The sequence below is a fragment of the Salmo salar genome, chromosome 13 (assembly GCF_965601325.2).
Source record: "Salmo salar chromosome 13, fSalSal1, whole genome shotgun sequence".
NCBI classification, from domain to species: domain Eukaryota; kingdom Metazoa; phylum Chordata; class Actinopteri; order Salmoniformes; family Salmonidae; genus Salmo; species Salmo salar.
Window position 1 is genome coordinate 98,196,235 of NC_138303.1, and position 26,266 is coordinate 98,222,500.

The 26,266-nt window shown below is 44.4% G+C and overlaps 1 protein-coding gene across 2 annotated transcripts in view; it reads right to left on the bottom strand.

Annotated features, from left to right (window-relative positions):
* LOC106568293 (CAP-Gly domain-containing linker protein 1) overlaps positions 1-26,266 on the bottom strand; it is a 51,667-nt gene that overhangs the window by 13,271 nt on the left and 12,130 nt on the right. The window contains exons 10-16 of one of the 2 annotated variants that reach the window (XM_014138495.3): positions 25,002-25,106; positions 23,969-24,130; positions 20,984-21,079; positions 20,123-20,180; positions 19,956-20,050; positions 17,863-17,937; positions 965-1,071 (exon numbers count right to left, since the gene is read on the bottom strand). In XM_014138495.3, the coding sequence (XP_013993970.1) occupies positions 965-1,071; positions 17,863-17,937; positions 19,956-20,050; positions 20,123-20,180; positions 20,984-21,079; positions 23,969-24,130; positions 25,002-25,106 (698 nt within the window). The remainder of the gene's footprint in view (positions 1-964; positions 1,072-17,862; positions 17,938-19,955; positions 20,051-20,122; positions 20,181-20,983; positions 21,080-23,968; positions 24,131-25,001; positions 25,107-26,266) is intronic. The other variant, XM_082960488.1, reaches the window with a different exon arrangement.

The following is a 26,266-nucleotide window of genomic DNA, read 5'->3' on the forward strand; positions in this document are numbered from 1 at the left end:
GACAAAGTGAATAATAAAGGACCTGATGACACACACACAACGTTAAACATGCACTTCCAACATGTACACACACAGACGTGTCCACCCATGCACACACACAGACGTATAAATAGAACTCTACGTCATGCATGACGCTCACCATAACAAAGAGAGATTTCATATGGTCTTTCTCTCTCTGTGGCAGCCTCCCTACATACCTGTACCTTTCAGTAGCATACTGGTGTCTAGTAAGGCACAGAGGGAACTATCCCATCATAATTGGTTACTGGTTTTCAGGTTCTAATACCAGAAGACTACGTTCTACACAGCATGCTTACACACTGGTATTACAGGCTGACTATACAAGTGAATTGTACTTCAAGCTCTCTCAATCTCTCTCATGATCTCCCTCATGATCTCCCTCTTAAGTCTCCCACTCCATCTCTCGATCGTTTGATTTCTCCCTCAATCTACCTCTCAATCTCTCAATCTCTCACTCTCAATCTCTCACTGTGTGTCTCGGCCACATCATCAGTATGAGTAAGCAGCATGAGTCAGATTTATATATGAGTCTATGACTCTATTTGAGTAAGACTTTGATATGAGCCTCTCTCACGTTTCCCTGCACGGGCTTCTGAAGCGCTGGTCTAACCCACACACTGAAACACCTCAAAGCCACATAGCTTACACTCCACTCCTCCTGTGTGTTTTGGGCCCAAAGAAGCTGGCATGTTGGGTTTAGTCGCTGTTTCCAGGGCAGTCTGTAGTCAATGTATAAATTGAACGCTGAATGCCACCGTATTATGTAAAGAACCATAATTTCCACGCATAGAATTCTGATACGCCGGTACTCCTGGTTCTAGTTCTACTCATTTTTACTAGCACAACATTCCAATATTCTAGTTTCACACACATTACACACACATTCCATTAACCATGCTGCGCAAGCAACAAGCAAGCATAAGAAACCTTCGTCCATACTCACATTTCCTTGCACAGAGTTCCAATGTGCTGGCTTTCTGAGCTGCCTCGCACCTGCGAGAGACTGAGTTCTTCCTGGAATTTGGAATTCTGCTGTTTCAGTGCCTCGAGCTGGAAGATGATCCACGGATGGGTGGAAAGATGAAAGGAAGGAAAGAGACAGACAAAAGAGAGAGATTTAGACACGCAGTAAACAGTAAACAGAAAAAGCTGTATCTTCTTCACGCCTCTAACAGTCTTAGTCACGGACATCAACATGAAGCCACAGTGCTGCGTTACGCTGCTCCACTGGAACAAAGATAAACATTACTCATTATATGAGCTGTCTGCAAAACATAGGTACAGAGACATACTGAGTGTGTGAGGGATGGAGTCACTTCTAGCATCAATGTCGATGGAGGAGATGGTTCCTCCATCAGTTAAACCACCATTAGGGAGGAGATGGTTCCTCCATCAGTTAAACCACCATTAGGGAGGAGATGGTTCCTCCATCGTCAGTTAAACCACCATTAGGGAGGAGATGGTTCCTCCATCATCAGTTAAACCACCATTAGGGAGGAGATGGTTCCTCCATCATCAGTTAAACCACCATTAGGGAGGAGATGGTTCCTCCATCATCAGTTAAACCACCATTAGGGAGGAGATGGTTCCTCCATCATCAGTTAAACCACCATTAGGGAGGAGATGGTTCCTCCATCATCAGTTAAACCACTATTAGGGAGGAGATGGTTCCTCCATCGTCAGTTAAACCACCATTAGGGAGGAGATGGTTCCTCCATCGTCAGTTAAACCACCATTAGGGAGGAGATGGTTCCTCCATCAGTTAAACCACCATTAGGGAGGAGATGGTTCCTCCATCAGTTAAACCACCATTAGGGAGGAGATGGTTCCTCCATCATCAGTTAAACCACCATTAGGGAGGAGATGGTTCCTCCATCATCAGTTAAACCACCATTAGGGAGGAGATGGTTCCTCCATCATCAGTTAAACCACCATTAGGGAATAGATGGTTCCTCCATCGTCAGTTAAACCACCATTAGGGAGGAGATGGTTCCTCCATCATCAGTTAAACCACCATTAGGGAGGAGATGGTTCCTCCATCATCAGTTAAACCACCATTAGGGAGGAGATAGTTCCTCCATCATCAGTTAAACCACCATTAGGGAGGAGATGGTTCCTCCATCAGTTAAACCACCATTAGGGAGGAGATGGTTCCTCCATCAGTTAAACCACCATTAGGGAGGAGATGGTTCCTCCATCATCAGTTAAACCACCATTAAGGAGGAGATGGTTCCTCCATCAGTTAAACCACCATTAGGGAGGAGATGGTTCCTCCATCAGTTAAACCACCATTAGGGAGGAGATGGTTCCTCCATCAGTTAAACCACCATTAGGGAGGAGATGGTTCCTCCATCATCAGTTAAACCACCATTAGGGAGGAGATGGTTCCTCCATCACCAGTTAAACCCCCATTAGGGAGGAGATGGTTCCTCCATCATCAGTTAAACCCCCATTAGGGAGGAGATGGTTCCTCCATCATCAGTTAAACCACCATTAGGGAGGAGATGGTTCCTCCATCACCAGTTAAACCACCGTTAGGGAGGAGATGGTTCCTCCATCAGTTAAACCACCATTAGGGAGGAGATGGTTCCTCCATCAGTTAAACCACCATTAGGGAGGAGGTGGTTCCTCCATCATCAGTTAAACCACCATTAGGGAGGAGATGGTTCCTCCATCGTCAGTTAAACCACCATTAGGGAGGAGATGGTTCCTCCATCAGTTAAACCACCATTAGGGAGGAGATGGTTCCTCCATCAGTTAAACCACCATTAGGGAGGAGATGGTTCCTCCATCAGTTAAACCACCATTAGGGAGGAGATGGTTCCTCCATCATCAGTTAAACCACCATTAGGGAGGAGATGGTTCCTCCATCGTCAGTTAAACCACCATTAGGGAGAAGATGGTTCCTCCATCGTCAGTTAAACCACCATTAGGGAGGAGATGGTTCCTCCATCAGTTAAACCACCATTAGGGATGAGATGGTTCCTCCATCAGTTAAACCACCATTAGGGAGGAGATGGTTCCTCCAACGTCAGTTTAACCACCATTAGGGAGGAGATGGTTCCTCCATCATCAGTTAAACCACCATTAGGGAGGAGATGGTTCCTCCATCATCAGTTAAACCACCATTAGGGAGGAGATGGTTCCTCCATCAGTTAAACCACCATTAGGGAGGAGATGGTTCCTCCATCACCAGTTAAACCACCATTAGGGAGGAGATGGTTCCTCCATCATCAGTTAAACCACCATTAGGGAGGAGATGGTTCCTCCATCAGTTAAACCACCATTAGGGAGGAGATGGTTCCTCCATCACCAGTTAAACCACCATTAGGGAGGAGATGGTTCCTCCATCATCAGTTAAACCACCATTAGGGAGGAGATGGTTCCTCCATCAGTTAAACCACCATTAGGGAGGAGATGGTTCCTCCATCGTCAGTTAAACCACCATTAGGGAGGAGATGGTTCCTCCATCAGTTAAACCACCATTAGGGAGGAGATGGTTCCTCCATCATCAGTTAAACCACCATTAGGGAGGAGATGGTTCCTCCATCAGTTAAACCACCATTAGGGAGGAGATGGTTCCTCCATCATCAGTTAAACCACCATTAGGGAGGAGATGGTTCCTCCATCAGTTAAACCACCATTAGAGAGGAGATGGTTCCTCCATCATCAGTTAAACCACCATTAGGGAGGAGATGGTTCCTCCATCGTCAGTTAAACCACCATTAGGGAGGAGATGGTTCCTCCATCGTCAGTTAAACCACCATTAGGGAATAGATGGTTCCTCCATCATCAGTTAAACCACCATTAGGGAGGAGCGGGTTCCTCCATCAGTTAAACCACCATTAGGGAGGAGATGGTTCCTCCATCATCAGCTTAACAACCATTAAGGAGGAGATGGTTCCTCCATCATCAGTTAAACCACCATTAGGGAGGAGATGGTTCCTCCATCAGTTAAACCACCATTAGGGAGGAGATGGTTCCTCCATCAGTTAAACCACCATTAGGGAGGAGATGGTTCCTCCATCAGTTAAACCACCATTAGGGAGGAGATGGTTCCTCCATCAGTTAAACCACCATTAGGGAGGAGATGGTTCCTCCATCAGTTAAACCACCATTAGGGAGGAGATGGTTCCTCCATCATCAGTTAAACCACCATTAGGGAGGAGATGGTTCCTCCATCATCAGTTAAACCACCATTAGGGAGGAGATGGTTCCTCCATCAGTTAAACCACCATTAGGGAGGAGATGGTTCCTCCATCATCAGTTAAACCACCATTAGGGAGGAGATGGTTCCTCCATCAGTTAAACCACCATTAGGGAGGAGATGGTTCCTCCATCGTCAGTTAAACCACTATTAGGGAGGAGATGGTTCCTCCATCGTCAGTTAAACCACCATTAGGGAATAGATGGTTCCTCCATCATCAGTTAAACCACCATTAGGGAGGAGCGGGTTCCTCCATCAGTTAAACCACCATTAGGGAGGAGATGGTTCCTCCATCATCAGCTTAACAACCATTAAGGAGGAGATGGTTCCTCCATCATCAGTTAAACCACCATTAGGGAGGAGATGGTTCCTCCATCAGTTAAACCACCATTAGGGAGGAGATGGTTCCTCCATCAGTTAAACCACCATTAGGGAGGAGATGGTTCCTCCATCATCAGTTAAACCACCATTAGGGAGGAGATGGTTCCTCCATCATCAGTTAAACCACCATTAGGGAGGAGATGGTTCCTCCATCATCAGTTAAACCACCATTAGGGAGGAGATGGTTCCTCCATCATCAGTTAAACCACCATTAGGGAGGAGATGGTTCCTCCATCATCAGTTAAACAACCATTAGGGAGGAGATAGTTCCTCCATCAGTTAAACCACCATTAGGGAGGAGATGGTTCCTCCATCGTCAGTTAAACCACCATTAGGGAGGAGATGGTTCCTCCATCATCAGTTAAACCACCATTAGGGAGGAGATGGTTCCTCCATCGTCAGTTAAACCACCATTAGGGAGAAGATGGTTCCTCCATCGTCAGTTAAACCACCATTAGGGAGGAGATGGTTCCTCCATCAGTTAAACCACCATTAGGGATGAGATGGTTCCTCCATCAGTTAAACCACCATTAGGGAGGAGATGGTTCCTCCATCAGTTAAACCACCATTAGGGAGGAGATGGTTCCTCCATCAGTTAAACCACCATTAGGGAGGAGATGGTTCCTCCATCAGTTAAACCACCATTAGGGAGGAGATGGTTCCTCCATCATCAGTTAAACCACCATTAGGGAGGAGATGGTTCCTCCATCATCAGTTAAACCACCATTAGGGAGGAGATGGTTCCTCCATCAGTTAAACCACCATTAGGGAGGAGATGGTTCCTCCATCATCAGTTAAACCACCATTAGGGAGGAGATGGTTCCTCCATCAGTTAAACCACCATTAGGGAGGAGATGGTTCCTCCATCATCAGTTAAACCACCATTAGGGAGGAGATGGTTCCTCCATCGTCAGTTAAACCACTATTAGGGAGGAGATGGTTCCTCCATCATCAGTTAAACCACCATTAGGGAGGAGCGGGTTCCTCCATCAGTTAAACCACCATTAGGGAGGAGATGGTTCCTCCATCAGTTAAACCACCATTAGGGAGGAGATGGTTCCTCCATCAGTTAAACCACCATTAGGGAGGAGATGGTTCCTCCATCATCAGTTAAACCACCATTAGGGAGGAGATGGTTCCTCCATCATCAGTTAAACCACCATTAGGGAGGAGATGGTTCCTCCATCATCAGTTAAACCACCATTAGGGAGGAGATGGTTCCTCCATCGTCAGTTAAACCACCATTAGGGAGGAGATGGTTCCTCCATCAGTTAAACCACCATTAGGGAGGAGATGGTTCCTCCATCATCAGTTAAACCACCATTAGGGAGGAGATGGTTCCTCCATCAGTTAAACCACCATTAGGGAGGAGCGGGTTCCTCCATCAGTTAAACCACCATTAGGGAGGAGATGGTTCCTCCATCAGTTAAACCACCATTAGGGAGGAGCGGGTTCCTCCATCAGTTAAACCACCATTAGAGAGGAGATGGTTCCTCCATCATCAGTTAAACCACCATTAGGGAGGAGATGGTTCCTCCATCAGTTAAACCACCATTAGGGAGGAGATGGTTCCTCCATCATCAGTTAAACCACCATTAGGGAGGAGATGGTTCCTCCATCATCAGTTAAACAACCATTAGGGAGGAGATAGTTCCTCCATCAGTTAAACCACCATTAGGGAGGAGATGGTTCCTCCATCGTCAGTTAAACCACCATTAGGGAGGAGATGGTTCCTCCATCAGTTAAACCACCATTAGGGAGGAGATGGTTCCTCCATCAGTTAAACCACCATTAGGGAGGAGATGGTTCCTCCATCGTCAGTTAAACCACCATTAGGGAGGAGATGGTTCCTCCATCATCAGTTAAACCACCATTAGGGAGGAGATGGTTCCTCCATCGTCAGTTAAACCACCATTAGGGAGAAGATGGTTCCTCCATCGTCAGTTAAACCACCATTAGGGAGGAGATGGTTCCTCCATCAGTTAAACCACCATTAGGGATGAGATGGTTCCTCCATCAGTTAAACCACCATTAGGGAGGAGATGGTTCCTCCATCGTCAGTTTAACCACCATTAGGGAGGAGATGGTTCCTCCATCATCAGTTAAACCACCATTAGGGAGGAGATGGTTCCTCCATCATCAGTTAAACCACCATTAGGGAGGAGATGGTTCCTCCATCAGTTAAACCACCATTAGGGAGGAGATGGTTCCTCCATCGTCAGTTAAACCACCATTAGAGAGGAGATGGTTCCTCCATCATCAGTTAAACCACCATTAGGGAGGAGATGGTTCCTCCATCATCAGTTAAACCACCATTAGGGAGGAGATGGTTCCTCCATCAGTTAAACCACCATTAGGGAGGAGATGGTTCCTCCATCAGTTAAACCACCATTAGGGAGGAGATGGTTCCTCCATCAGTTAAACCACCATTAGGGAGGAGATGGTTCCTCCATCATCAGTTAAACCACCATTAGGGAGGAGATGGTTCCTCCATCAGTTAAACCACCATTAGGGAGGAGATGGTTCCTCCATCACCAGTTAAACCACCATTAGGGAGGAGATGGTTCCTCCATCAGTTAAACCACCATTAGGGAGGAGATGGTTCCTCCATCGTCAGTTAAACCACCATTAGGGAGGAGATGGTTCCTCCATCATCAGTTAAACCACCATTAGGGAGGAGATGGTTCCTCCATCATCAGTTAAACCACCATTAGGGAGGAGATGGTTCCTCCATCAGTTAAACCACCATTAGGGAGGAGATGGTTCCTCCATCATCAGTTAAACCACCATTAGGGAGGAGATGGTTCCTCCATCGTCAGTTAAACCACCATTAGGGAGGAGATGGTTCCTCCATCGTCAGTTAAACCACCATTAGGGAATAGATGGTTCCTCCATCATCAGTTAAACCACCATTAGGGAGGAGCGGGTTCCTCCATCAGTTAAACCACCATTAGGGAGGAGATGGTTCCTCCATCATCAGCTTAACAACCATTAAGGAGGAGATGGTTCCTCCATCATCAGTTAAACCACCATTAGGGAGGAGATGGTTCCTCCATCAGTTAAACCACCATTAGGGAGGAGATGGTTCCTCCATCAGTTAAACCACCATTAGGGAGGAGATGGTTCCTCCATCAGTTAAACCACCATTAGGGAGGAGATGGCTCCTCCATCATCAGTTAAACCACCATTAGGGAGGAGATGGTTCCTCCATCAGTTAAACCACCATTAGGGAGGAGATGGTTCCTCCATCAGTTAAACCACCATTAGGGAGGAGATGGTTCCTCCATCAGTTAAACCACCATTAGGGAGGAGATGGTTCCTCCATCATCAGTTAAACCACCATTAGGGAGGAGATGGTTCCTCCATCATCAGTTAAACCACCATTAGGGAGGAGATGGTTCCTCCATCAGTTAAACCACCATTAGGGAGGAGATGGTTCCTCCATCATCAGTTAAACCACCATTAGGGAGGAGATGGTTCCTCCATCAGTTAAACCACCATTAGGGAGGAGATGGTTCCTCCATCATCAGTTAAACCACCATTAGGGAGGAGATGGTTCCTCCATCAGTTAAACCACCATTAGGGAGGAGATGGTTCCTCCATCAGTTAAACCACCATTAGGGAGGAGATGGTTCCTCCATCGTCAGTTAAACCACCATTAGGGAGGAGATGGTTCCTCCATCAGTTAAACCACCATTAGGGAGGAGATGGTTCCTCCATCAGTTAAACCACCATTAGGGAGGAGATGGTTCCTCCATCATCAGTTAAACCACCATTAGGGAGGAGATGGTTCCTCCATCAGTTAAACCACCATTAGGGAGGAGATGGTTCCTCCATCATCAGTTAAACCACCATTAGGGAGGAGATGGTTCCTCCATCAGTTAAACCACCATTAGGGAGGAGATGGTTCCTCCATCAGTTAAACCACCATTAGGGAGGAGATGGTTCCTCCATCAGTTAAACCACCATTAGGGAGGAGATGGTTCCTCCATCAGTTAAACCACCATTAGGGAGGAGATGGTTCCTCCATCATCAGTTAAACCACCATTAGGGAGGAGATGGTTCCTCCATCATCAGTTAAACCACCATTAGGGAGGAGATGGTTCCTCCATCATCAGTTAAACCACCATTAGGGAGGAGATGGTTCCTCCATCGTCAGTTAAACCACCATTAGGGAGGAGATGGTTCCTCCATCGTCAGTTAAACCACCATTAGGGAGGAGATGGTTCCTCCATCGTCAGTTAAACCACCATTAGGGAGGAGATGGTTCCTCCATCGTCAGTTAAACCACCATTAGAGAGGAGATGGTTCCTCTATCGTCAGTTAAACCACCATTAGGGAGGAGATGGTTCCTCCATCATCAGTTAAACCACCATTAGGGAGGAGATGGTTCCTCCATCAGTTAAACCACCATTAGGGAGGAGATGGTTCCTCCATCAGTTAAACCACCATTAGGGAGGAGATGGTTCCTCCATCACCAGTTAAACCACCATTAGGGAGGAGATGGTTCCTCCATCGTCAGTTAAACCACCATTAGGGAGGAGATGGTTGCTCTGAGGCAAAACCAGCAGAGACCACACAGAGATAATGATAATGACAAAAAGATAATGTTTGTTCCTAAAGGGACAGCAGCGCAGGGGGGATCAAACCATGAACGTTCAAATCATGATTCAAATTCTAAGTCATTTTAAGCTTTCACTACTACCAAGACGGGGTCCGCAATTCCATTCAGCGACGGGCTGATGTTTTCTTTAGGATGGTCGGGTTGCCAGAACATAATTAGAAATCATTTGTACACTGCAGATTGAGCGCAAGAAGTCCAAACCAATATAGTATTTGACAAAAACAGAATATTTTCAAACCTTGATTACACTGGGATACGATCACATATGACTCTCTATTTATGATTGGGATATTTGGGAACAGATTTCTTATTTAAAATACCTTTAAATAGATTTCCTGTTGATTTTACAGAATTTTATGTCCAACAACGAATTATTTTTTTTTTAAATGTAAAAACTTGGGGGGGCCAAAGAAAATCCCCCACGGGCCGCCTACACACACACATCCAACAAGATACAAACAACCAGACAACAAACTCATCCTCAGTCCCAAAGGCAAAAACAACAATCTCTCTTCCTAAAAATACAATCACCTAAATCAGTAACCTCAAGTACTTTCATATTCAAATCATCCTCACTCATCCTCCCTCAATTATCTTTCAAGAACAAATCGCCCCCAAATAGAACACACCTGCAGCAGATTGAAACACAGGGTCCAACTAAAAAACAATCAGCTAAAACATCACCATTCCATTTGAATGACGACACACAGATGTAAGAAATCTGATGCGAGGAACCGAACAGCTGTGTTTACCTGGTAGTGAGAGGAGTAGACGCTGCTTGGATAGCCCTGGTGCATAGCAGCCACATCCATGCCTGAACAGCTCTACCGTACAGTGTGGTCCTCCGTCAGAGCTCTCTCTCTCCCCCAGTACTGGTCTGTCTGTCCCAGTGGCAGGACTGTCCCTCTAAATGTCAATACTGTACTATCCCAGTGTTCTCTCCCACTGACACACACAATAAAGCAGCCTCCCTATCAATAAACCATCAGCTCCCACCCCCTACCGTGCCCGCCAGAGAGAGGTAAGAGAAAGAATGTGAATGTGTGTGTGTGTGTGTGTCGCCTGAGCACACGCTCGCTAGCTGGCTGGCTCACACACACACTTGCACACGCAACAGAGAGGAGCAGCGCCTTCATTATGTAAGTCCCAACAGGCTCCTCTTCCCACCCTCACGCACGCACGCACACACTCACTCTCTTTCTGGCACACACAATATCACTCACTCACTCACACTCACAGAAATGCATAATCTCTCACTCATTCACTTAGTCACGCAATGCACACACACACACACTCTCACAGACACTTACAATCTCTTCTGGACTCGATTGGTTCCACCTTCACACTTTATTCACAGTCGGTCAGAAAACCCTTCAATCAATCAGCCTCCCACGTCCCAACCAGTTGACTGACTGAAAGACCAACAGTTGTGATCCAGGATAGATAGGTAGATCTATGGATCGCTACATATCTGGCTCTATTACAGCTCTATATTATATCTATACAGTGCATTCGTTAAGTATTCAGACCCCTTTACTTTTCCACATTTTGTTACGTTACAGTCTTATTCTAAAATCAATTAAATAAAAATGTTTCCTCATCAATGTACATACAATACCCCATAATGACGAAGCGAAAACAGATTTTGTGAAATTATTGCAAATGTATTCAAATTAAAAACAGAAAGTATTCAGAACCTTTGCTATGAGAATCAAAATTGAGCTTAGGTACATCCTTTTTTTATTGATGTATTTTAAATGTGATATAATTTTTTATATATATACACAGTTGAAGTCGGAAGTTTACATACACTTAAGTTGGAGTCATTAAAACTTGTTTGTCAACCACTCCACAAATTTCTTGTTAACAAACTATAGTTTTGGCAAGTTGGTTAGGACATCTACTTTGTGCATGACACAAGTAATTTTTCCAACAATTGTTAACAGACAGATTATTTCACTTATAATTCACTGCATCACAATTCCAGTGGGTCAGAAGTGTACATACACTAAGTTGACTGTGCCTTTAAACAGCTTGGAAAATTCCAGAAAATGATGCCATGGCTTTAGAAGCTTCTGATAGGCTAATTGACATAATTTTAGTTAATTGGAGGTGCTCCTGTGGATGTATTTCAAGGCCTACCTTCAAACTCAGTGCCTCTTTGCTTGACAGCATGGGAAAATCAAAAGAAATCAGCCAAGACCTCAGAAAAATAATTGTAGACCTCAACAAGTCTGGTTCATCCTTGGGAGCAATTTCCAAACACCTGAAGGTACCACGTTAATCTGTACAAACAATAGTACGCAAGGATAAACACCATGGGACCACACAGCCATCATACCGCTCAGGAAGGAGACGCGTTCTGTCTCCTAGAGATGAAAGTACTTTGGTGCGAAAAGTGCAAATCAATCCCAGAACAACAGCAAAGGACCTTGTGAAGATGCTGGAGGAAACAGGTACAAAAGTATCTATATCCACAGTAAAACGAGTCCTTTATCGACATAACCTGAAAGGCCTCTCAGCAGGGAAGAAGCCACTGCTCCAAAACCGCCATAAAAAAGCCAGACTACGGTTTGCAACTGCACATGGGGACAAAGATCGTACTTTTTGGAGAAATGTCCTCTGGTCTGATGAAACAAAAATAGAACTGTTTGGCCATAATGACCATTGTTATGTTTTGAGGAAAAAGGGGTAGCTTGTAAGCCGAAGAACACCATCCCAACCGTGAAGCACGGGGGTAGTAGCATCATGTTGTGGGGGTGCTTTGCTGCAGGAGGGACTGGTGCACTTCACAAAACAGATGGCATCATGAGGAAGGACAATTATGTGGATATATTGAAGCAACATCTCAAGACAAGAACATTTCTAAGTGACCCCAAACCTCTGAACGGTAGTGTAGGTAGATAACGTAATGACGGCACGACAAATACACACCATTCCTAACCTAGCCCACAATGTCTGCTGTGTGGATCTATTTTGAAGTCTCAAAGGAAGATAACAAAAAGGCCATATGCAATGTTTGTGCTGCTATTATTTACCGAGGGATGAAAGATCATCACCCCCAGACGTTCAGCGACTACTTAGAACAAAAGTAGAAAAAAACTAAGCGCACACTTCCAACAACTAAACATGTTCAAGTTGGGCAGTCTTTTGAAAGCGTAAGAACATTTCAGCGAGACAACTCAAAGGCGAAATCCATTAACGCCAAGATCATGGAAGTCATTGCCTTTGACAATCAACGTTCTCTGTCGTGGATGATTTTGGCTTTCGCCGACTGGTGGAGTACCTCAAGCCCTGGTACACACTACCAAGTACGCACTATTTTTCAGATGTTGCCCTACCGGAGTTACACAGTATTGTTGAAACGCACATCCATGAGCTACCTGCTATGGGCGTCACTGCTATTAGCTTCACGACTGACATTTGGGCCAGAGTCTGACAGCACAGTGGGTCGACGAGGATTTCGTACTGAGGAAAGCCGTATTGCATGCTCAAGAATGTGCTGGTTCTCATTCGGCTGCTGCCTTTTCAATGGCATTTGAGAACATGTTTGAAACTTGGAAAATCCCCAAGAACAATGTACATGCTGTGCTACGTGATAATGCACGTAACATGACAAATGCTTTGGAACAATGCGGAGTCGCCAGTTTGCCTTGCATGGCACACACGTTGCAACTGGCTGTGAACGAAGGTGTTTTGGCCCAACGCAGCATATCCTGCACAGTGGCAACAGGTAGGAAGATAGTGGCTCATTTTAAACACTCACAGCTAGCATACAGCCGCCTGCAAGCAATACAGGAGCAGCTTGGAATGAAAATTAAAAGGCTTAAGCAAGACGTTTCCACCAGATGGAACAGTACTTTTTACATGATGGAGAGCCTGTTGGAACAAAAACGAGTGCTTGGCGTGAGCTGACTATGAGTTACCTGCAACAATCAGTACAAACCAGTGGACTCTCATTGAAAACATGAACACAACTCCATTCGAACAACTGACTCAAAATAAGCTCATCAACTGCATCTGCAGCAGACGTGATACCCTCTGTCATGGCATTGAAAAGCCTGCTCAATAAAACTGCCAACAGACCGTGGGGTTAAAACTTACAAAAGTACTCTACTAGAGGCTGTGAACAAGCGATACAGTGGCATTCTCTCTGAGCCTCTTTACTGTATCGCCACCATGCTCGATGCTAGGTACAAGAACCACTACTTCGATGCAAACAAGAAACAGGGTTTATGTGAATTGTTACAAACACAGCTGGACAAGATGGAAATGGTGACAGTGTGCAACGAGGAAGAGGACCCACGACAGAAGAGGCCACGGACAGACAAAGCTGAAACTTCACTGCTTGACATGTACAATGAAATCCTGGTTGAGAATGAAACGACTGAACAAATGAACGAAAGAGCACAGCAAGTAAGTGAAAGAAATAGTTTTTGATTATGTTTTACTGGTAATGGGGACATACGTAAATGCCAACAAAATACATTTTTGGTCAGTGTGTGTGTTTCAACTATACTGTACTAGATTGCTTAGAAATATTGGATATTGGTTTCGGACAAAAATTGCATAAAATGCCTAAAAACCTGTTTTTGCTTTGTCATTATGGGGTATTGTGTGTAGATTGATGAGGGGGAAAAACGATTTAATCAATTTTAGAATAAGGCTGTAACCTAACAAAATCTGGAAAAAGTCAAGGGGTCTGAATACTTCCCGAATGCACTGTACATGGCCCTGCATAAAGGTAAAGAGAGGGTTGCCTCCCTTCAGTTTTATTAGCAGCATCTCTATCTCTGGAGCATACACAGATTTAGATCACCCAATCAGAACGTATTCCTCTCAAAGATCAACCAATGCTTTTCAAAGATAAGCAAATCACATATGTTCCTTCTCAGAGGCAAAATAGCGATCGCTGGGTCTATATGGTCAGACCAACACTGTTGCTCCATATAACTAACAAGCATATAGTTGCTGTCTGATGAAAACCTCTCATCTCCAAAACATAAACTTTTCAGGATTTCTTTGTAAAAATCACATTTTTCCATTAACAAACGTACAATTATGAAACTTTAGAAGCTATTTTGAACACATTTTCTTGGTCACAGAGTCATGAAATGTTCATAGTACATTGAGGGAAGTTACCGCTTTCAATAAATGTAAAAAAAAAAAATGAAAAATGGGCAAAAATGGAGTTACGAGGTTTTCATCAGACAGTAATGATATGCAGTAGTCTAATTATTATTTTTTTAAATAAAAAAATTAAAGATATGCAGTAGTCTACACATGAGTGTGTGTACAAATAATGTAATGTTCTGCCTATCCATGCATGTGGCACACACACAGCTGCCGGGGCTCACACTGACACATGCACGATTACATCACAGCCTGCGGGTGAAGAGGAGAGCGAGGGGAGGGAGGGCAGTAAGAGCATCGCAGCACTTAAAATAACGTGTTGGAGTAAGAGTGAGTGGAGTTTGAGAGAGTGAGAACGAGAACGAGAGAGAGAGAGTGTGTGTGTATGTGTGTGTGTGTGTGTGTGTGTGTGAGGCTAAGCACCCTTCACTAAAATAAAACCACTGCTCTCCAAAAGCCTCTCTATTTAAAGGGATTTTTCTAATCTCATCAGCACCACATCGGATCCCTCTTCAAGATGGACCTCTTTAACGACTCTTTCAGACTCCTTTCAGTATTCCTATTCCTTATATTCAAAAGACTCAGGCATTTTCAAAACGTCTATGTTATATTTTGTGGCTAAGCCAGTCGTATTTCGCAGCTGAGCTGAATAGCTGCACCATCGAGAGCATCCTAACTGGCTGCATCACCGCTTGGTATGGCAACTGCTTGGCATCCGACCGCAAGAGGCTACATATGGTAGTGGGTACGGCCAGTACATCACTGGGGCCGAACTCCCTGCTATCCAGGACCTCTATACCAGGCAGTGTCAGAGGAAGGCCTTAAAAATGGTCAAAAACTCCAGCCACACTGTTCTCTCTGCTACCGCACGGCAAGTGGTACCAATGCACCAAGTCTGGAACCAACAGGACCCTGAACAGCTACTACCCCCAAGCCATAAGACTGCTAAATAGTTAGTCCGGGTAGCTATTGGTTAACTATTTAACTATCTGCATTGACCCTTTCTGCACTAACTCTTTTGACTCATCATATACGCTGCTGCTACTGTTTATCTATCCTGTTGCCTAGTCACTTTATCCCTACCTATACAGTGCATTCAGAAAGTATTCACACCCCTTGACTTTTTCCACGTTGTTGTGTTGCATCCTGAATGTAACATTTATAACAAATATTTTTTGGGTCACTGGCCTACACACAATACCCCATAGTGTCAAAGTGGAATTATGTTTTTTGAGATTTTTTTTTTTTACAAATGAAAAGCTTAAGTGTCTTCAGTCAATAAGTATTCAACCCCTTTGTTATGGCTAGCCTAAGTTCAGGAGTAAAATGTGCTTAACAAGTCACATAATAAGTTGCATGGACTCATAGTGTTTAACATGATATTTGAATGACTACCTCATTCATCTCTGTACTCCACACATACAATTATCTGTAAGGTCCCTCAGTCGAGCAGTGAATTTCAAACACAGAAAAAAACACAAAGACCAGGGACATTTGCCTCGTAAAGAAGGCCACTACTGGTAGATGGGTAAAACAAATTACATCTTTTAAAAAGCTTTTTCTCCCCAACTTCGTGGTATCCAATCAGCAGTTACAGTCTTGTCTCATCGCTGCAACTCCCGTACGGACTCGGGAGAGGTGAAGGTCGAGAGCCGTGCGTCCTCCGAACCACAACCCAACCCCGCTGCTTCTTGACACAATGCCCACTTAACCCAGAAGCCAACCACACCAATGTGTTAGAGGAAACACCGTACTCCTGGCAACCGTGTCAGCATGCACTGTGCCCGGCCCGCCACAGGAGTCGCAAGAGCGCGATGGGACAAGGACATCCCTGCTGGCCAAACCCTCCCCTCCCCAATTGTGCACCGCCCCATGGGTCTCCCGGTCGCGGCCGGCTGAGACAGAGCCTGGACTCAAACCCAGAATCTCTAGTGGCACAGCTAGCACTGCGATGGAGTGCCTTAGACCACTGCGCCACTCAGGAGGCCCCTCAGATGTAGGATCTTAATTTGATCTTAACTCTTTTGTTGCTGACAGGAAATACAAACTTGTAGTGTATTTGAGTTTTAACAAGGCTTCTAAAATTTGTAATTTCCACTTTGAAATTTCAGACTTGATTTGCCCTAATGAAAAATGCATAAATCCCTACAAAAATGTATGATTATAATCCACATAAAAATTCCCATTTCCTGTTGCTGCAGGATCATTTTCTTGCTTTAACAAACTGGATCAAATTAAGATCCTACATCTGTAGATAGCCCGCCTTGCAAGGCGGTACGCCCCCTGCCTAAGACTGAGTGAGAGAAATTAAGGAGAGGTACTAATGATTCATCACTCGATTAGGACAGTAGAACAGAAGGAATGGCTCAGTTCAGGTCTAACTGGAAACTACACCCACAGTCACTCACAAAGCAATTCACTCCCCAGATTAAGCGTGTGTGTATTCCCCTCTAATCTGTTTCCCTGCAGTCATCAGACTGACCATCTGGAGCCCAAAGACATAGCTAGCATGGCTGGGTCACTATGTCCAGAGAGAGGGGGTGAGGAGATTTTATTTTCATTTAACTAGGCAAGTCAGTTAATAACAAAATCTGATTTACAATGACGGCCTACTTGTTCAGGGGCAGAACAACAGATTCTTACCTTGTCAGCTCAGGGATTTGATCTAGCAACCTTTCAGTTACAAGTCCAATGCTCTAACCACTAGGCTACCTGCCGCCCCTGGTAGTTACAGTCTTGTCTCATCTCATCGAGATGACAAAAAGATGACAAAAAAGATGCATGGACAGAGAGAGAAAGAGAGGATGGATGAAGGCAGAGATGAGGAGAGGGGTAATAGAATAGAAGGGGGGCAATAAAGAGCAATGGATCGATTGGAAGAAAGAGAGTGAAACAGAGAGGGATAAAGTGTAGAGAGAGAAAGAGTGAGGAACAGAGAGGGATAAAGTGTAGAGAGAGAAAGAGTGAAGAACAGAGAGGGATAAAGTGTAGAGAGAGAAAGAGTGAGGAACAGAGAGGGATAAAGTATAGAGAGAGAAAGAGTGAGGAACAGAGAGGGATAAAGTATAGAGAGAGAAAGAGTGAGGAACAGAGAGGGATAAAGTATAGAGAGAGAAAGAGTGAGGAACAGAGAGAGAGAGATTGAGAGAGTAGAGAGAGAGAGAGAGAGAGAGAGAGAGAGAGAGAGAGAGAGAGAGAGAGAGAGAGAGAGAGAGAGAGAGAGAGAGAGAGAGAGAGAGAGAGAGAGAGAGAGAGAGAGAGATGCCTAGGAGTATTTTATGCATGACTGGGTCTATGTGGTGACCAGACATTCATACAGCACTGTATGTAATACTCAGGTGAATATAAAGCAATAGTCCCTCAGGACACCCAGAAATATGCGCACACAGACACATATGAAGTTCCCATAAACACACATATGAACACATTAAAGCCTGCTTTACATCAGAGATATGACAAACTGATTTTTCATCGCAGCTACTACCCCCATCCTCACCTGAGCCTTTAGCGCTGTCTTCTCATTGGTCAGCTGCTCCAGTGAGTGGGCGGTCCTCTCTGATGACTCAGCAGCCTGGGGGAGGGGACATGTTGAGTAAACATGATATCATTTATTTTTATCTAACTTTTGTTTAAAACTATTGACCAACCATTGGCGCAAGTCTCCACAAATCCCATCAATAATACATACTGTAATTCTTTCTCTAAAGCTATAAAACAAATTAATCATTCTACTTCTACAAGATGTCTAAATCCACAGGAACAGCCTCTTAAAATTTAATTGAAAGTTAATTGTTAAAAGTTCATTTGAAATAATACATCTTTAATAATGAACTATGGTGGAACATTAACTAGTTATTTAGTTACATAAACATTACATAAAGTAGATGCCTGCCTGCATATTAAAGAGACATGGAAAAGGTTAGTCACGTGGTGACATTGTTAAGCTAGCCTGCAGCCATAGCTTCAGCTTCAGAGATCTAGCTTCAGCCTCAGAGATCTAGCTTTAGCTTCAGTCTCAGAGATCTAGCTTCAGTCTCAGAGATTTAGCTTCAGCCTCAGAGATCTAGCTTCAGTCTCAGAGATCTAGCTTCAGTCTCAGAGATCTAGCTTCAGCCTCAGAGATCTAGCTTCAGCTTCACTCAGAGATCTAGCTTAGCTTCAGTCTCAGAGATCTAGCTTCAGCCTCAGAGATCTAGCTTCAGCCTCAGAGATCTAGCTTCAGCCTCAGAGATCTAGCTTTAGCTTCAGCCTCAGAGATCTAGCTTTAGCTTCTGTCTCAGAGATCTAGCTTCAGCCTCAGAGATCTAGTTTAGCTTCAGCCTCAGAGATCTAGCTTCAGCCTCAGAGATCTAGCTTTAGCTTCAGTCTCAGAGATCTAGCTTCAGCCTCAGAGATCTAGCTCAGTCTCAGAGATCTAGCTTCAGCCTCAGAGATCTAGCTTTAGCTTCAGCCTCAGAGATCTAGCTTTAGCTTCTGTCTCAGAGATCTAGCTTCAGCCTCAGAGATCTAGTTTTAGCTTCAGCCTCAGAGATCTAGCTTCAGTCTCAGAGATCTAGCTTCAGTCTCAGAGATCTAGCTTCAGCCTCAGAGATCTAGCTTTAGCTTCACTCAGAGATCTAGCTTCAGTCTCAGAGATCTAGCTTCAGCTTCAGAGACTCTAGCTTCAGCCTCAGAGATCTAGCTTTAGCTTCAGTCTCAGAGATCTAGCTTCAGTCTCAGAGATCTAGCTTCAGCCTCAGAGATCTAGCTTCAGTCTCAGAGATCTAGCTTCAGTCTCAGATATCTAGCTTCAGCCTCAGAGATCTAGCTTCAGCCTCAGAGATCTAGCTTTAGCTTCAGCCTCAGAGATCTAGCTTTAGCTTCAGTCTCAGAGATCTAGCTTCAGTCTCAGAGATCTAGCTTCAGTCTCAGAGATCTAGCTTCAGCCTCAGAGATCTAGCTTCAGCCTCAGAGATCTAGCTTCAGTCTCAGAGATCTAGCTTCAGCCTCAGAGATCTAGCTTCAGCCTCAGAGATCTAGCTTTAGCTTCAGTCTCAGAGATCTAGCTTCAGTCTCAGAGATCTAGCTTCAGTCTCAGAGACTCTCAGCTCTCTAGCTTCAGCCTCAGAGATCTAGCTTCAGCCTCAGAGATCTAGCTTTAGCTTCAGTCTCAGAGATCTAGCTTCAGTCTCAGAGACTCTAGCTTCAGCCTCAAACGATCTAGCTTCAGTCTCAGAGATCTAGCTTCAGTCTCAGAGATCTAGCTTCAGCCTCAGAGATCTAGCTTTAGCTTCAGCCTCAGAAATCTATCTTTAGCTTCAGTCTCAGAGATCTAGCTTCAGCCTCAGAGATCTAGTTTCAGTCTCAGAGATCTAGCTCAGCTTCGGTGGGTCTGGATGAACATCATGTGACCTTGTGTGTCACAGCTGCTGTTTTCATGCATACATCATGATACAAACATTACATACACACATTTCCACCTGCACACATACAGGCACACACAACCGACAGAAAGACAATTGTTATCATACAATACACACTTGCCAACACACGCACGCAGGCACACACGCAGGCACGCACGCACGTAGATGCACAGACACACACACACACCTGCGTCAGTCTATCCTGAAGCTCTTTCTCTTTGCCTTGGTTCTCTTCTCTCTGTGCCTCCCTCTCTTTTTCCGTATGCTCTCCTCTCTTCAGCTCTGCAACAAAAGTCGGAGAGACTCTTCATGATGAATCTTTACCAGTGCCTCTCTTAGGGCTGCTTTGCTTACCTTGCATGGTTCGGGCCGTCCTCTTGTTCATTTCCTCTGCTACGTCCAGTTTCTGTCTCTGAAATGGCAAACAAACAAAGAACAACACAACAACAAACGTCACTCTTCAGTAGGTCCTATGATTGAGTGTAGTCCGGCCGAGGGGTGCAAAGGTGAACGGCAAGGCACTGAAGTGACGAACTACCCTTGCTGTCTCTGCCTGGCCGGCACCCCTCTCCACTGGGATTCTCTGCCTGGCCGGCACCCCTCTCCACTGGGATTCTCTGCCTGGCCGGCACCCCTCTCCACTGGGATTCTCTGCCTGGCCGGCACCCCTCTCCACTGGGATTCTCTGCCTGGCCGGCACCCCTCTCCACTGGGATTCTCTGCCTGGCCGGCACCCCTCTCCACTGGGATTCTCTGCCTGGCCGGCACCCCTCTCCACTGGGATTCTCTGCCGCTGACCCTATTATGGGGGCTGAGTCACTGGCTGCTCGCGCTCTCCCATGTCGTCCCTAGGAGGGGTGCATCAGGTCATGCCAGGATTATTTCTCTATACTAGACTTGAGTGGGTTGAGTCCCTGACGTGTTCTTCCTGTCCGGTTTTGCGCACCCTCAGGCTCGTGCGGTTGGGGAGGGCTATGTGGGCTATACTCTGCATTGTCTCAGGGTAGTAAGTTAGTAGTAAGTTAGTAAGTTAGGGACTGTGTAAAAAGGGCTCTATAAATACATTTGATTGATTGATTGATTGATTGATTGACTAGAGAGCAAAAACATTCTTTCTCCATGAGCTATACAGGGAAGGATAACAACTTTTATCATCATGACCGTGTGTGTGTATACGTGTGTGTGTGTGTGTACACGTGTGTGTGGGTGTCTCACCAGGCTGGTTAGCTGCTGTTCCAGGGAGCTCTTGTCGTCTTCTACAGAGCATAGCTGTTTCTGCCTGCTGTCCAGATTCACATTCAGTTCACTGATCTGGAGGGGAAGACAGACAGGAGACATAGTAATGTCCAAAGGGAGGCAAAACCAGAAAAAACAGATGATTGTAAATGCAAAGACCATGGGAATGACCAGGCTGGAACAAAAGCCTACACACACAGCAGGCCAGGACTGGCAGCCTGACCATATTAAACAGACATCGGCTTCGGAACATATACTGAACAAAAATATAAATGCAACATGCAACAATTTCAATGCTTTTACTGAGTTACAGTTCATATAAGGAAATCAATCAATTGAAATAAATTCATTAGACCCTAATCTATGGATTTCACATGACTGGGCAGGGGTGCAGCCATGGGTGGGCCTGGGAGGGCATAGGGGCGCAGCCAATCAGAATGAGTTTTTCCCCATAAAAGGGCTTTATTACAGACAGAAACACTCCTCTGTTTCATCAGCTGTCCAGGTGACTGGTCTCAGACGATCCCTCAGGTGAAGAAGCCAGATGTGGCGGTCCTGGGCTGGCGTGGTTACACGTGTTCTGCGTTTGTGAGGCCGGTTGGACATACTGCCAAATTCTCGAAACTTTTATTTCAGCTCATGAAACATGGGACCAACACTTTACATGTTGCACTTATATTTTTGTTCAGTATATATTTGTGTACCTCCATTTAGTATGAATGTTACCTTAAGTTACAAATGGAATAATGGTATGGTTACTTACGACAGAAACAAAAGAAGGGAGGTTGGTCGGGGAGGATGGTTGGGAGGAAAAGTGGTCTCAGAGCAAGACGTATAATGCTATACAGCGCATTCAGAAGTATTCAGCCCCCACATTTTCAGACCCATTTTCCACATTTTGTTACATTACAGCCTTATTCAAAAAAAAATTCTCATCAATCTACAGACAATGCCCCATAATGACAAAGTGAAAACTGGTTTTTAGACATTTTTGCAAATGTATTAAAAATAAAAACAGAAATACCTTATTTACATAAGTATTCAGACCCTGAGATATGAGAATCGAAATTGAGCTTTGGTGCATCCTGTTTCCATTGATCATGTTTCTACAACTTGACTTGAGTCCACCTGTGGTAAATGAAATTGATTGGACATGATTTGGAAAGGCACACACCTGTCAATATAAGGCCCCACAGTTGACAGTGCATGTCTGAGCAAAAACCAAACCATGAGGTTGAAGGAATTGTCTGAAGAGCTCTGGGGCAGGATTGTGTCAAGGCACAGATCTGGAGAAGGGTAACAAAACATTTCTGCAGAATTGAAGGTCCCCAAGAACACAGTGGGGTCCATCACTCTTACATGGAAGAAGTTGAGAACCAACAAGACCCTTCCTACAGTTGGCTGCCCAGCCAAACTGAGCAATCGGGGGAGAATGGCCTCGGTCAGGGAGGTGACCAAGAACCCGCTAGTCACTCAGAGAGCTCGAGTTTCTCTGTGGAGTTGGAAGAAACTTCCAGAAGGACAACCATCTCTGCTGCACTCCACCAATCAGGCCTTTATGGTAGAGTGGCCAGACGGAAGCCAATCCCCAGTAAAAGACACATGACAGCCCACTTGGGGTTTGCCAAAAGGAAAATAAAGACTCTCAGACCATGAGAAACAAGATTCTCTGGTCTGATGAAACCAAGATTGAACTCTTTGGCCTGAATGCCAAGCTTCACGTTTGGAGGAAACCTGGCACCATCCCTACGGTGAAGCATGGTGGTGGCAGCATCATGCTGTGGGGATGTTTTTCAGCGGCAGGAACTGGGAGACTAGTCAGGATCAAGGGAAAGATGAACGGAGCAAAGTACTGAGAGATCCTTCATGAAAACCTGCTCCAGAGCGCTCAGGACCTCAGACAAGTCTCTGAACGTCTTGAGTGGCTCAGCCATAGCCCGGACTTGAACCCGATCAAACATCTCTGGAGAGACCTGAAAAAAGCTGTGCAGCGACACTCCCCATCCAACCTGACAGAGTTTGAGAGGATCTGCAGAGAAGAATGGGAGAAACTCCCCAAATACAGGTATGCCAAGCTTGTAGCGTCAGACCCAAGAAGACTCAAGGCTGTAATCGCTGCCAAAGGTGCTTCAACAAAGTACTGAGTAAAGTGTCTGAATACTTATAAAAATGTGATATCAGTATTTTTATGTTTATAAATTTGCAAAAATTCATAAAAACAGTTTTGTTTTGTCATTGTGGAGTATTGTGTGTAGACTGATGAGAAGAATAAAAAATTGAATCCTTTTAGAATAAGGCTGTAACGTAACAAAATGTGTAAAAAGTCAAGGGGTCTGAATACTTTCCGAATGCACCGTACGTTTCCAAATGCACTCCAAGATGTATGATACATTACATAATCTAATTTGTATGATTTGTACGGCCAGACAAAATGTATGATACATTACGTCATCTAATTCGTATGATATTGTACGACCAGACAAGATGTATGATACATTACGTCATCTAATTCGTATGATATTGTACGACCAGACAAGATGTATGATACATTACGTCATCTAATTCGTATGATATTGTACGACCAGACAAGATGTATGATACATTACGTCATCTAATTCGTATGATATTGTACGACCAGACAAGATGTATGATACATTACATAATCTAATTCGTATGATATTGTACGACCAGACAAGATGTATGATACATTACGTCATCTAATTCGTATGATATTGTACGACCAGACAAGATGTATGATACATTACGTCATCTAATTCGTATGATATTGTAGGACCAATACTCCATTCATAACGTAACGTAACGCAACATATCATACTAGAGGGGCACAAATTGATGTCCCAAATCCTACAAATTGGGATTTGAGTTGCCCATCCCTGGTAGAGGGGTAGGAGCTAAGAAGTTATTAAGGGGATGTTTTTTGACCATGACTATGAGACCCCCCACCTTCTTCTCCTGGGACTGGGCCCGGGCCTTGAGGTTGCTGAGCGCCTCTGGTGACAGCGACACAGCGCCCCCTGTCTGCTGGGAGGAGCGTAGTCTCAACTGCAGCTCCGCTACCTCTCTCTCCAGCTCCATGATCCTGGACCGCTCAGACACTGTGGCCACCTGAGGAGAGAGAGAAGGGGGAGGGAGAATAAGAGGGGGGAATGAGAGGGCAGAGAGAGAGAGAGCCAGCCCTAGCCCATCCAGCTTTTTTGAGATAGGGCAACAATATATTTTAAAATAAATCCAATATAATTTATGCCCTATATGAAGAACAGTATCAAGGCAGGGTAAGAATGTGCAGATAAGACTAAGATACAAGTCGCAACAGCATGAGAACAGCTTTTTGTTCCAGAGAGTTTGGGGCATCCAGAAGAAACATTGTGGAATGCTGTGGCAATTTGAGTATTTCCTCCTGAGACAAGAGTCCTTTTGATTACCGGTACATTTCTTCAACATTCTGTCTTTAAGAGGTCTAAATGAAGAACTAGATAGAAAACAATTTCAGTAAAATGTGCTCTGCTTTCTTCCATTTTCCCTATATAATATTGTATACAAAATGATTGACGCATTTGTCTATTATCTATTGTAAACCTATATGACTTGACATGGATAAAAAAAACGAAATGTATTAATGTTTTTCCATATGTCTACTGGGTAATATTTATTGTGATGTTAATGTACTATATGTATTTAACTGACCAGATGTACATGCCTCTAGAGGTATTTCAGTAGGTGTGCTTCACAGTGGTGTATGAGCCAACTCGGATCAAAACATTGTCTTTATTGTGCGTCTGATTAAATCACCATGGGAGCATACCAGAGTTGCAAACATTCCTTTTTTCTTTGCCAGATGGCTGTGGACATCTATATCGAAAACTACATTGATCCGCAACATACACCCCAACCCTACTGTGTCTAGAATATAAGATCCAGGAATATCCAGAAGTAGTACCCAATGATGTTATATATCTTATGTCTATGATGGCATTACCCTAGTGTCCTCTAAATCCCTCTGCAGTTTGTCAGCTTTGGTCTTTTCAAACAGAAGGCTCTGCTCAACCTCCTTAATATGGGCATGCTCCAGTTTGGTCTGCATCTGTTAGTCAGAGAGAAGAAGAGGAGGAAGAGGAGAACACACCAACACCAGCGTCACATGCCAGCACCCTGCCACACACAAAGACAGGACAGCAAGCAATGATGTCATAGTAGAGACCAGGAAGTAGGAAGTGCATATGAGAGCCAAAGGTTTTTATTTCAGTGGGTTCTATTTTATTTCAAATGTTATATTCCAAAGATTCTATTAGGACAAATCCTCAATGAGCAGACCCATATATAGAGGAATATAGAGCAGACCCATATACAGAGGAATATAGAGCAGACCCATATATAGAGGAATATAGAGCAGACCCATATATAGAGGAATATAGAGCAGACCCATATATAGAGACATATAGAGCAGACCCATATATAGAGGCATATAGAGCATACCCATATATAGAGACATATAGAGCAGACCCATATATAGAGGAATATAGAGCATACCCATATATAGAGACATATAGAGCAGACCCATATATAGAGGAATATAGAGCAGACACATATATAGAGACATATAGAGCAGACCCATATATAGAGACATATAGAGCAGAACCATATATAGAGGCATATAGAGAATATGGTGCCATTTGAGAAACAGCCTAAATCTTCTAAAAGGACTCTAACCCTCTAAAGTGAACCACTATGGGACTGAGCCGCACACTAACCACCTCTGTTTGGGTCTTTGGTTTATAGAGTCCCAGATGTACAGAGTTCCGCTAACTATCCTCCATGTTGGAACCAACAGCTACATAAAGACAACATTCTTATCATTCTAACATTTGTCTTGCAACTTTTCATGAATTGCGTTTGTCAAACTGTGTCTAGTGTATCTATGGATCTGCTTAGATCTATTTTCAGGACAGCTCCATCTTGTGGATTCGGTTCTGTTCACTTTGGCTCCCAGTGCTCAAACCCTTTCTTGACAAGGTCTTACAATCAGTGACATCATCGCTCTATCCTTCTTGCTCTTCTGTAAGCGCCAAAAGGAGAGAGAGAGACAGATGAAGGCTTTGTGACATCACCCTCTCCATGAGCGAGGAAGTGCGGGAGCGGAGGCGAGAGGGAGAGTTGAAAGAATGTGAAAAGAGAAGAGGCGTGGCAAGGAGAGAAAAGAGAGCTCTCAGGGAGGCGATGGATAGAAAAACAAAGAAAGAATAA